This window comes from Perognathus longimembris, chromosome 17 (assembly GCF_023159225.1).
Source record: "Perognathus longimembris pacificus isolate PPM17 chromosome 17, ASM2315922v1, whole genome shotgun sequence".
Classification (NCBI taxonomy): Eukaryota; Metazoa; Chordata; class Mammalia; order Rodentia; family Heteromyidae; genus Perognathus; species Perognathus longimembris.
Window position 1 is genome coordinate 36,868,533 of NC_063177.1, and position 12,959 is coordinate 36,881,491.

The window sequence follows — 12,959 nt, forward strand, 5'->3', positions numbered from 1 at the left end:
ACTATTCCTGCGGGTCTCTCTGATTCCTGCCTCGGGGGGCCACCGGAACTTCCCGGTCCCCATGATCCTGGGCCCTGACTTTAACTCCTTTCTCTCCAGCTTGCCCCCCCCCCCCCCCCCGGCCACCTGGAACCGAGCAAAACTTTCTGCTTCTCCACGCTGGCTGCTGCGGGCTGGAGGCCGACGCTGGGGCGAGGGGAACCTCCAGGAGACACAGCCAGGAGAAGTCCCAGGGATCCCAGACATCTGCCCTGGGGGGTTCCTAGGGCCCTCCGCGATCTGTCCCTTAGTTGGGAAAGGAAAGAGGAGGAGGAGATGTGGAGCTGAGAGAGGTGAGACAGGCCAAACGTCAGATCTTGTCATCTTTGCCCTAGTTGCTCTCTCCCTTTATCCTTGATTTGGGAACGCGTATCCAAGGCCTGAACCACCCCTCACCATGACAGATGGAGAGGAGGAGTAAGGGAATCTAGCTTCTTGGGGTTAGCTCAGCTCAGGCGCTTTTCTGGTTGTATGGCAGTGGACAAATAACTGCATTTCTCTCGAAGCCTCAGTTTTCTTTCCTACAAAATGGGTTTTCTGGCACTGTGGTGATATGCTCGTTTGGGATAATGGGGAGGATAAGAGTGGGAAGATTGCTAGATTTTCTGGAGAGGCAGGGCAGGGTCATGACATGAGGGCTCATTTCCTTCCTACACCCCCACTTCTCCTGCCCCACAAAAAATTGGGAATATGGCCTAGTGGCAAGAATGCTCACCTCATATACATAAAGCCCTGGGTTCGATTCCTCAGCACCACATATATAGCGCCAGAAGTGGCGCTGTGGCTGAAGTGGTAGTGTGCTATCCTTGAACAAAGACAGTGTTCAGGCCCTGAGTTCAAGGCCCAGGATTGGCCAAACCAAAAAAAAAAAAAAAATAGATGAAGACTTTTCCAAGTCAACTGCCCCTAAAATAAGGCCAATGTAAAAGAGCAAAGCTTGTAGGATGTGTGGACTCCCCCCTCACCAGGTTTTTTTCTTTCTTTCTTTCGTGCCTGCCTTTCTTCTTTTTTTTTCTTTTCTTTCTTTTTTGTTTGTGCCATCCTGGCACTTGATTTCAGGACCTGGGCACTGTCCCTGAGCTTTTTTACTTAAGGTTAGCCCTCTACTACTTGAGCTACAGCTCCACTTCTAGCTTCTTGGCAATTAACTGGAAATAAGAATCTTACACACTTTCCTGACAGAGCTGGCTCCCAGCTGTGATCCTCAAAATCTCAGCATCCTGAGTAGATAGAATTACAGACCTGAACCACCTGTGCCTGGTTTTTTTCTTTCTTTCCTTGTGCCAGTGTTGGAGCTGAAAATCCAAACCTAGGCTCTCTTTGTTTCTGTTTTCTCAATCCCCAGTGGCACTTTACCACTTGAGCTATACCTCTCCTGGGGCTTAGACTCAGGGCCTGAGCATTGTCCCTGGCTTCTTTTTGCTCAAGGCTAGCACTCTGCCACTTGAGCCACAGCACCACTTCTGGCCGTTTTCTGTATATGTGGTGCTGGGGAATTGAACCCAGGACCTCATGTATACGAGGCAAGCACTCTTGCCACTAGGCCATATCCCCAGCCCCTCAGTATGGCTTTTTGATGATTAATTGGTGATAGAGTTTCATGGATTTGTTTTCCTGGACTGGTTTAGAACTGTGATCCTCAGCTGGGAGCTAGTGGCTCACGCCTGTAATCTTAGCTACTCAGGAGGCTGAGATCTGAAAATGGTGGTTCAAAGTCAGCCCAGGGAAGGAAAGCCTGTGAGACTTTTCAATGAACTTCCAAAAAGGTGGAAGTGGTACTGTGGCTCATGTGGTAGAAAGTTAGCCTCCTTGAGGAAAAAAAAAAAAGCTCAGGGACAATGCCCAGGCCCTGAGTTCAAGCCCCAGAACTGGCATCTAACAAAAAAAGAACTGTGACCATCGTATCTCAGCCACCTGAGTAGCTAGAATTTTAGGCATGGTCCATCCTAGATTTTTTTTTCTGCCAGTCCTGGGCCTTAAACTCAAGGCCTGGGCTCTGAGCTTCTTTTGCTCAAGGCTGGCACTCTACCACTTCATCCACAGCACCACTTCCAGCTTTTTCTGTTTATGTGGTACTGAGGAATCAAACCCAGGGCTTCATGGATTTTTATATTAAATTTTTTCTCTGATCAGACCAACTTGAGGAAGAACTGTGAGTAAGCATGAAGTCCAGTACTATATATTATACCAAGAATAGCTCCATCTATGGGCTGGGATTCCCATTTGCCCACTGGGGACAAGATTCCTGGCATGACCAGGAAGCCTGGGCTTTGAAAACTCAGACAGATCAGGTTTTCAATCTACCTCAGCAGTAAAATGAGGTTTTAAAAAAGTTGTATTGTTATGAGACAACAGCATAAACATTGCTGTTTTTTGGGGGTTTTCTTAGCTATAGTTTCCAGGAGAAGCTCAGATGAAGACAGCATGAAAATCTGTCATGGTGTTATAACATGTGTACATCTGTAATCCTAACATTGGAGGGGAAGTAGAAGCAGGAAGGTTGCAAAGTTTAAGGCCAACCTGGACAACATAGTACAACCATTTCTCAAAAACAGACAGGGGCTGGGAATGTGGCCTAGTGGTAGAGTGCTTATCTAGCATGCATGAAGCCCTGGGTTTGATTCCTCAGCACCACATACACAGAAAAAGCTGGAAGTGGTGCTGTGGCTCAAGTGGTAGAGTGTTAGCCTTGCACAAAAAGAAGCCAGGGAGAGTGCTCAGGCCCTGAGTCTAAGCCCCAGGACTGGCCAAAAAAAAAAAAAAAAAGCCAGCTTGAACCAAGCAACAACTGAAACCAGACCTCAAATCTGATTCTGTTTTTAAAGATTTCTTCCTTGGTACTGGGTATATGGCCTAGTAGTAGAGTGCTTGACTCATACATGAAGCCTTGGGTTCAATTCCTGAGCACCACATATATAGAAAAGGCCAGAAGTGGCTCAAGTAACAGAGCGCTACCCTTAAGCAAAAAGAAGCCAGGGACAGTGCTCAGGCCCAGAGTTCAAGCCCCACAACCAACCAAAAAAAGGAAAAAAAAAGAAAAGAAAAGAAATATTTGGGGCTGGGGATATGGCCTAGTGGCAAGAGTGCTTGCCTCCCATACATGAAGCCCTAGGTTCGATTCCCCAGCACCACATATACAGAAAATGGCCAGAAGTGGCGCTGTGGCTCAAGTGGCAGAGTGCTAGCCTTGAGCAAAAAGAAGCCAGGGACAGTGCTCAGGCCCTGAGTCCAAGGCCCAGGACCGGCCAAAAAAAAAAAAAAAAAAAAAAAGCCTCACACATTTTCCTGCCCCTGCTGCCTCCCAGCTGGAATCCTCACAATCTTAGCCTTCTCACAAAAATGGAGGAACAAAGGGTGAACAAATGTAGCAATGGTATTCACTGGACAATATATTGAAAATGAACTACATAACTTGTGGGTGGGATGGGAAAGCTGGGAGACAACAAAGGAAGGAGTGACATTGTCCAAAAAGAAATGTACTCTTAGCCAGGCTCCAGTGGCTCATGCCTATAATCCTAGCTACTCAAGACACTAGGATCTGAGGATCAAGGTTCAAAGCCAGACTGGGCAGGAAAATCCATGAAACTCTTATCTCCAATAGATTACTCAGAAAAAGCCAGAAGCAGCACTGTGGCTCAACTGGTAGAGCAGTAGCAGTAGCAGTGCCCAGGCCCAGAGTTCAAGCCCCAGAATAGGGCACCCCACCCCCCAAAAAAAAGGATGAGGAAAGAAAGAAAAGAGAAATGTAATCTCCCAGACTCATGTGACTGTAACCTCTTTGGACATCACCTTTATAATAACAATTAAATTTCAAAAAAAGATTAGCCTTCTGAATAACTATGATTACAGGCATACAGAGCCACTTGCCCTAGGTTCCCCATGTGATTCTTAAACCCAAAACAGGGCTAGAAATATGGCCTTGTGGTAGAGTGCTTGCCTCCTATACATGAAGCCCTGGGTTCTGATTCCTCAGTACCACATATATAGAAAAAGCCAGAAGTGGTGCTGTAGCTCAAGATACAGAGTGCTATCCTTGAGCAAAAAGAAACCAGGCACGGTGCTTAGGCTCTTAGTTCAAGCCCCAGAACTGGCAAAAATAAAATAAAATAATAATCATTAAAAAATTAAATTAAACCCAAAACACTCCCCCCTGGTGTTTTGCTTAGGTTCTCTAAAGCCACTGGATTTTTCCCCCCTTTGGTTTTCAGCAATTATCCAGCCAGTGCAGTGTTTCTCAGGTGTGTACTACTTGCTATGATGTGTGCATGCTGCATTACCCTGTGAGCCAAAGAAAAGACTGATTCCTGTTCTTAAGAAGCTTGCTGCTTGCCTCCTATACATGAAGCCCTGGGTTCGATTCCTCAGTACCACATATTTAGAAAAAGCCAGAAGTGGCACCATGGCTCAAGTGGTAGAGTGTTGGCCTTGAGCAAAAAGAAACCAGGGACAGTGCTCAGGCCCTGAGTTCAAGCCCCAGAACTGGCAAAATAAATAAATAAATAAATAAAAACCACAAACAGCTTGTTATCAGCGGGCACCTGTGGCTCACCGGTTCGAAGCCAGTCAGAGCAAGAAGTCTGTGCCTTTATCTCCAATTAATCACAAAAAAAGCTGGAAGTAGAGCTGGAGCTCTAGTAGTAGAGTGCTAGCTTGAGCTAAAGGAGTTCAGGGACAACACACACACACACACACACGCCTGCTGTCTTAATGTTTTCCTTTGCAAAGCTTACTTCATGTCACAGACATATTAGAATTAGGTCCACTTTACAGAGGAGGAAATGAAGGCACTCAGAGTCTAAGGATCTTCCAAGTGGTACAGAAACACTAAGTCTTTTGGTGATCGCTTGTGCTCCAGGAGCTCTCACGTGAATAAAAAGATGCCTCTGTTTGATATCTGTTATTATTCCCTCTCGCTTCGTTAACCACCTTTCCAGCTAATACTATATATCCTTCCACAGAAGGCTGGAACCAAACTACCTCGCTAGGCCGCGGGAACCAAATTCCTCCCTCCGCCTGCGTCACCTAGCTGACTTCCGGCCGTCCATTGCCCACGTGATCAAATATCCTTACCGCGCATGTGCATTGGGAAGTTGGGCTATACCATTTTGTCTTACGGGAGGGGTATATTTCCCATGTTTTTAAGTTTAAACCCGATTTCGGACAGTAGGCTTCTATTATTCCAGGCCGTTATAAAGGACACGAGTGTGTCTGGGCTTTCGGAGAGTGGATACTTCCACAGGGTAATGGGAACACAAGTGGGGATGGATTTGGGCTCTCCCCTTTACAGATAATGGGAGAAGCCGCTCCAGACCGAGTTCTTTCCTTTCGCTGCTGCGGCCGCAGCCATGAGGTGAGGCGGCGCGGGGCTCCGATCTGAACTGATCGGGGGTAGATGGGGTTGGCGGGGTCCCATAGCGTGGTCCCGGATAGAGAAGAGGAAATGCGGGCAATTCCGAGCCGGCGGGTCCGAGCACTTGGGGTGGAAGGAACACACTAGGCCCCGGCCTGTGGGAGCTGGGGGTGGGGAGCGTCGCCGGAACCGGAGTCCCGGAAAGGCCTGCCCTGGCGGCCGCGGCGCCCCACGCGGGTGGGGCAGGGCCGGCGGTGGCCATTAGACAGTGGGTAACCACCCCCCCCCCCCACACACACACACTGACCGCCGGCTCGCGGGGCGCCCCCGGGGCCGAGCAGATGCTCTGCTACCATGTGACGCGGGGCCGGCCTCGCGCGGGCCTGAGGCCCGGGGGTGGGGGGGGCGCCACGCGTAGCTCCCGAACGCCTTCCACCCTGTTGCTGGTGACAAAGCTCTGAAGGATGATCAGGTGTGGTGTGTGACCGTGGCAAAACTTGGGTCACGAGGCCAGAAAGCAAAGGAATACACCTAAGTCGATCGTACTAAATCCCAGCCGAATACCTTTCTGGTATGTACGGGGTAAACACCCCGTACTGTTTTTTGTTTTGTTTTGTTTTTTTAACATCAGAGCTAAAAACAGGTTTAGGGGTTAAATGCTTAGTTGTGAACTTAAAATTCTCCGATGTGGCATGCTAACACTGTCGGGGCTTTTAATAACGATTTCTGTGTGGGAATGATTGCCTTAAGAGATTTATTTCCCCTTAATATTAAGTGCATGTACTCTTAGTGATACGTGTGTGGGGATATTTTACTCACTTATGAGCTGTTTTGCTGTGTTGAAATATTTGGGGGGGATAGGGTTCTGTTTGGGAAGCCCATTCTTGAGTGCCAAGTGGCTTCAGGGCGTAATAGGGAATCTCTTGTGTCCCAGTATGCTCAGGCTGCAGAAGAGGCTTGCCTCTAGTGTCCTCCGTTGTGGCAAAAAGAAGGTCTGGTTGGACCCCAATGAGACCAATGAAATCGCCAATGCCAACTCTCGTGAGTATTTTTGTTCTCTGCCCCTTGTCCACCTATCCCCTGCTTTGTTTTACATCAAATAAATGTACAAACCTAAGAAAGCTCACAATCCCAAGTGACCTGTAAAAACGTGTGACTCAAAATACAGAACTAGGGGCTGGGAATGTGGCTTAGTGGAAGGGTGCTTTCCTAGCATGCATAAAGGCCTGGGTTCCATTCCTTAGCACCACATAAACAGAAAAGGCCAGAAGTGGTGCTGTGGCTCAAGTGGTAGAGTGCTAGCCTTGAGCAGAAAGAAACCAGAGACAGTGCTCAGGCCCTGAGTCCCAAGCCCCTGGACTGGCAAAAAAAAAAATAGAAAAAATACAGAACTATCAGAAGATCCCTGGAGGATAGAGGAAGTTAAGATAGGCATGTTTATTAAAAGGTAAAGAATCAAGTTGGGGGTATGACTCAAGTGGTACGATGCCTGCCTGCCTCTAGCATGAGTTCAGACTCAAGTAAAGGTCTCCCCACCCACCTCACTTCTGAGGTTTTAACTGGGTACTGTCTGAACCTTTTTTTCCCAAGGCTAGCTATCCACATTTGAGCCACATCTCCTCTTTGAGGAGTTGGAGATAGCTGAACTCTCATGGACTTTCCTGCCCAGGATGGCTTTAAACCATGACCATCAGATCTCAGCCTCCTGAGTAGTTAGGATTATAGGCAGTTACCAGCTCCCAATAAAGTTTAGACTACATGGTCTCAACTTGGTGATTGTGTTTGTACGCTTTCTCAGGTCAGCAGATCCGGAAGCTGATCAAAGATGGGTTGATCATCCGTAAGCCTGTGACTGTCCATTCCCGGGCTCGATGCCGGAAAAAACACCTTGGCTCGCCGAAAGGGCAGGCATATGGGCATAGGTAAGCATGGTTTTTCCTTTTCTCTATGACTTAAAGTGTACAGGGCTGGGGACATTGCTAGGTGCTAAAAAAATAAAAAGATTCAAACTAAACTACATTCAGGATCTTTCCATTTTGTCTTGTGTCCTTATCATTTGTCACGTTATTTGATTTGTTTTCTTTGCATATAAATACTGGCTTTGGAGTTGACAATATTCTTGGTAGAATCCCTGTGTTATGCTACAGTTTCTTCTAGGCACTTTAACAGTGGTTTTGTAGTGTCAGGATGCTTTAGGAAGAATGGTCACTTCCAGCTGCCCTGGTGTGTGTTCTGCCACACCCATATGACCCAGGAGGTAAGTGGAGAATAATGAGTCCAGTGTGGTGGCGTGCAACTTATAATTGGCCTCAGCACTGGAATGGGGACTTGACTTAGAATATCTAGTTCAAGGCCAGCCTGAGCTAAGACCCTGTCTCTGAAATTTTATCTTCATTTTTGGTGCTGGTCCTGGGGCTTGAACTTTGCCTGTCCCTGAATTTCTTGGCTTAAGGCTAGCATGCAATCACTTATGCTACAGCTCCACTTGTGGCTTTTTGGTGGTTAGAGAGGCATCTTAGAGACTGTCCTGTTTTGGCTGGATTTAAACTGTTGGGATAGGTAGCTAGGATTACAGGTGTGAGCCACTGGTGCTCACCTCCCCCCAAAAAAGAATTTTTTAGTTCCCTTTTGTTTCCTAAAATTTCAGGTAATTAAACTAGGGGTAGTGGTACCACCCCGGTGTTAGAGCACTTTTTTTTAATAAGGATAAGGTCTGTCAAAATATTTTTGGGTAAGTGAAAGAAGTTACATACTTAGCATCGTAAAATGGAAGTAGTACTGCTCAAATAAGACTGTGGATTGATTGTAGCCCCTTTGGGTGGCTCCAGTAGCTGGTGCTTCGGTGGGTCTGATTAACATCTGTAACATTTTTCTGACTCCCTTAACAGGGAAGCGGAAGGGTACAGCCAACGCGCGCATGCCAGAGAAGGTGACCTGGATGAGGAGGATGAGGATTCTGCGGAGGCTGCTGAGGAGATACCGAGAATCTAAGAAGATCGACCGCCACATGTGAGCTGCCCTCCAACCCAGACCCATTTGCTACTGTAATGGTTCAGTTTTTGTGCAGAGCTCTGTCTCAGTGGCCTTGGGAATGGAGCCTTTCCAAGAACACTTTCCCATTCTGGTCTGTTTTCCTTTGTTGTCTCATGCTATCATCTAACCTGAAATTGAATTTATTTGCAAAGCAAATTCTGTTTAGCAACTGTACTAAAAGTCTGAGTTTTGGCAACGTGATATAAAATAAACCTTGAAGCTTAGTGGCCTGGGACAGAGAAGCACTCAGAGGCCCATTTCTGGTGCCATTGCTGACCAGAACCTCTACTTACTGTGCCCTGTAGGTATCACAGCCTGTACCTGAAGGTAAAGGGGAACGTGTTCAAAAACAAGCGCATTCTCATGGAACACATTCACAAGCTGAAGGCAGACAAGGCCCGCAAGAAGCTCCTGGCGTAAGTTGAAGTCTTAAGGCTTACACTTCTGCATCTCCAGCAGTTCTTCCCAAACTAACCATCCTTTCTCTCCTCAGTGACCAGGCTGAGGCTCGCAGGTCTAAGACCAAGGAAGCCCGCAAGCGTCGTGAGGAGCGCCTTCAGGCCAAGAAGGAGGAGATCATCAAGACTCTCTCCAAGGAGGAAGAGACCAAGAAATGAAGCTCCCTTCTCAAGTCTGTACATAGTGGCCTCTGATTACACAGATCAGTCATTGAAATAAAACAAGCCTTTATCTTCACTGTTTCCTCTCTGCTGCTTGCAAAGTTTGTGGCTGCAATGAGTCTTCAGAGCCAATTTCATGTTCAGAGCTAGCCATACCGGACCTAAGTGGTAGTCTTTCCCAGCTATTCCATTTCTTTTTTTTTTTTTTTAATTATTGTCAACAAGTGATGTCCAGAGGGTTACAGTTTCGTACGTAAGGCCATGGGTACATTTCTTGTACTATTTGCTACCTCCTCCTACATCCCCCCTTCCCTTTTCCCTTTTCCCCCCATGAGGAGCCACAGCGCCGCTTCTGGCCGTTTTCTGTATATGTGGTGCTGGGGAATCGAACCTAGGGCCTCGTGTATCCGAGGCAGGCACTCTTGCCACTAGGCTATATCCCCAGCCCCTACACCAAATGGTTTTGCAAGTATTGCTTTTGGAGGCGTTTGTCTTTTTATCCTTTGTCTCTGGATTTTGATATTCCCTTTCACTTCAAAAGTATGGAACGCTTCATGAATTTGTGTGTCATCTTTGTGCAGGGGCCATGCTAATCTTCTCTGTATTGTTCCAATTTTAGTAAATGTGCTGCCGAAGCGGGCACTTCCATTTCTTTACAATAGGCTTTCAACCCTCAACTGCAAGAGGAACACCAACCACCACCCCAGTCTTGGGGCCTGAACTCAGGGCCTGGGCACTATCAGTGAGCTCTTTTTGCTCAAGGCTAGCACTCTACCACTTGAGCCACAGCTCCACTTTTGGCGTTTTCTGTATATGTGGTGTTGAATCAAACCCAGGGCAGGAATGCATGCTAGGCAAGCACTCGTAACACTAGACTGAACTCCTGGCCCCAAGAAATAACTTTTGCCTTCTTTGCTGGGATGCAGGACCATCTTTAGAAGGTATGGGAGGATTGGCTTTTTTATACCCAAACCTACAAAATGGAATGCTCAGGAATGCCCTGTGGCCAGTCATGGTTGTGCACACCTACAGTCTCAGCACTAGGGAGGCTGGGACAAGAGGAATATAATTGTGCCTAAGTGGTGCCTAGGAAATTGCTTCTTAACTGTATTCTAAGGTCTATACTTGAGATCTACTGTTCTAGGGTGCTCCTCACAGTGGGGGGTGGGGGGTATCTACTGCATTCACCCAGATAGGGACTACTTACAGTGTCTGCAGGTATAATTGAGATGCAACCAAACTTACAAACTTGTTTCTACCTAGAAGGTTTTTCTTATTTTAGGCCTTGGGTACTTGTACTGTTACCTCCTCCCTCATTCCCCTCTTCCCCCCACCTCCCTAAAAGGTTTTTCATCCTCCTTTGTTTTTGGTCATTCTGGGTTTTGAGCTTACTAGCCAGGTGCTGTACTAGAGCACTAATTTTTACTTCTAACCCTGGTTTTTAAGATGAAGTCATTTGGGCTTCGCTTGTATCTGGGATCACATTTGTGTACCACCATGCCCAGCTTTTTCTGTTAGGTCTCAAACTGGCTGTGGATGGTCTTGGACCACCTTTTCTGTTTCTATCTCCCAAGTAGCTAGGATTAACAGACTGGCCACCAGTGAGGTTACCCAGGAGTTTCATCCTTTTATCCTGGTTTATGACCAACATGTTGGGCACTAAAAGACTTCATCCAACAGGAATTGGTATACAGGCATAATATCCTTGTCAGCAGTTGCTGTGAGCTGCTTAATTTGTGTCTGTTTAATCAATTTTATCTGCTGTTAACAGGAAGTGTGTTTTATTTCCCCACTTAACTGGTAGTGATAACTGCCAATAGTTTTCTCAATAAAAATCTGGTTTGTGAGCCAAGTACTATTAGGTAACTTTACATCGATTTCCATCGATTCTACACTGAAGTAGGGTCATGCCTCCACTTGCAGATCGCTTAAGTTTCATAGTCTGGACTAAGGAGTGGAGTAGACACTGAAAGTGAAAGGCTCCAAACCTTGCAGGGCAAAGGCTAAAGTCTGTGGGGGTCGGGGGAGCTGGGATTAGAATTAGGATTTGGTGGTATAAGGGCCATATGCCTTCTGGAATGAGTATGAGGCAGCTACAGATGAACACTCTTGGACTGACTGGGAAAAAGTTGAGCCAAGGGTCAACAGCATTTCTTGACCCAGCCGGCCTATGCCTTTCCTGTTTACTTTTCCTGATGCCTACCTGCTCCTGCGGGGTGCTTAGAGTGAGCAGCAGCAGCCTTCAGAGATGTGCAGGGTAGATGGGAGAAGCGAGTATGAAGTAGCATTGGGACTAGCAGACTCAGCTCTGTAGTCCCCATCCAGTTCTAAGCGCCAGATAGGTGGGATCCAGAGGATCCACCCACACCCTACCCATGGACCTCAGAGCCTAGGGCAAGGAGACTGCCTTGTCCACTAAAACAGCCTGCGTACCCTTTATCCTCGGGCTCTTGATCTAAACCTTTCTAAGTGGAAACACAGAGGCCCAGAAGGGGAAAGGCAACATAACCCCATCTTGGTGTGAAAAAATGTGCTTCCCAGGCTTGGATCTGAGGGAAAGGGTGTTGGAGACGACCCTTCTCAGCCTCTCCAGTAGACAACAGGGAACTCCAAGTACTGGTCATTTACAGGCCCTGAGTTCATGGCCAGTTCCACCCTGGGCCAGGAGATGGTGCTGTTCACTCACAGGTCACCATGTAGGCAGGCCTCACTGGGGCTTTTTGTTTGGTTCATTAGTTGATTGGGTTTTTTTTGTTTGTTTGTTTATTTTTTGGAAGGTTTAGGGTGGGCTGTGTTGAGAGATCTGCCTCTCAGAAGCTTTGAGTCACTTCTGCTTCTATACATGAGTTCTCTCACTGAGTTAGCTACACCTTAGCCCCATGTTGCTTTTCTGAACCTTACCTACTGCTGGGTAGCCAGCACCTTAGGCCTAGAGAGTGCCCCTTCCCACAATATGGGCCTCCAATACCTTTCTAGGGCAGTGCCTTGAGTGGGGGGGGGGGAGTGTCCAAATCCCAGGAAGCCTCAAATAGAATGAACCCCTATAGTATAAGGCCTCTCTTCTAGAGCTTAGAGCTTTGTAAAAATCCAGTTGAAAGATGTAGCTGGGGCTAGGGTACTCAGTAGTAGAGTGTGTGCTTAGCACATACAAGGCTCTGCATTCTATGCCCAGTAAGTACACTACACCCCTCTCCTCAAAAAGGGTGTGTGTCTTGGGGGCTGGGAATATGGCCTAGTGGCAAAAAGTGCTTGTCTCGTGTACATGAAGCCCTGGGTTCGATTCCCCAGCACCACGTATATAGAAAAGGCCAGAAGTGGCGCTGTGGCTCAAGTGGCAGAGTGTTAGCCTTGAGCAAAAAGAAGCCAGGGACAGTGCTCAGGCCCTGAGTCCAAGCCCCAGGACTGGCAAAAAAAAAAAAAAAAAAAAAAAAAAAAAAGGTGTGTCTTTTCAAAAGCATAAACTGGCCTCATAATTCATATGCTTTTTAAGAGGTCCGTGATCCACCAGGAGACATTCCTTAAACAAGCCCAACTTCCATCTCAATGAGGAAAATGAGGCCCAGATGAGCCAATGACTCACCAGAGCTTCAGAGTTGCCTGACCACTAGTCTCTCCAGAGCCCAGCTCAGAGTCCCCAACTGTGGGAGAGTATGATTCAGAGTGGACATGGGGGAGGCATGAAGTTGGGCTGTGAGAGGGGAAAGGGCTATGAGGAACTTTGGCCTCCTTTCTAGTGCCTTCTGTAGCTGAGACAGGGACACGGGATTGAGGCTAAACATCCCTAGAGGAATTCCTTCAGCAGGTCCATTGCTGGCTCAAGCCCTGGGTGGCTAGGGGATAAGAAGGCCAAAGAAGCTGAAGGGAGCAGGCTATTAAGATAGATGGTAACTGGGTGCTGGTGGCTCACGCCTGTAACA

General features: G+C 47.4%; 1 protein-coding gene and 1 non-coding gene across 2 annotated transcripts; one reads left to right on the forward strand and one right to left on the reverse strand.

The window, feature by feature from the left end:
* The first annotated feature begins 5,264 nt into the window (after nucleotides 1-5,264).
* Rpl19 (ribosomal protein L19) lies at nucleotides 5,265-9,116 on the forward strand. The gene is given in 7 exon segments (XM_048365964.1): nucleotides 5,265-5,389; nucleotides 6,324-6,430; nucleotides 7,188-7,267; nucleotides 7,269-7,311; nucleotides 8,278-8,398; nucleotides 8,728-8,838; nucleotides 8,916-9,116. Coding segments are annotated over 7 exon segments (591 nt in total). The 5' UTR covers nucleotides 5,265-5,384; the 3' UTR covers nucleotides 9,040-9,116.
* Nucleotides 9,117-9,578: 462 nt separating this feature from the next.
* On the reverse strand, nucleotides 9,579-9,685 carry LOC125366649. The gene has a single exon (XR_007213936.1). It is a non-coding gene; the product is annotated as a U6 spliceosomal RNA (small nuclear RNA).
* Between the last annotated feature and the right edge of the window lie 3,274 nt (nucleotides 9,686-12,959).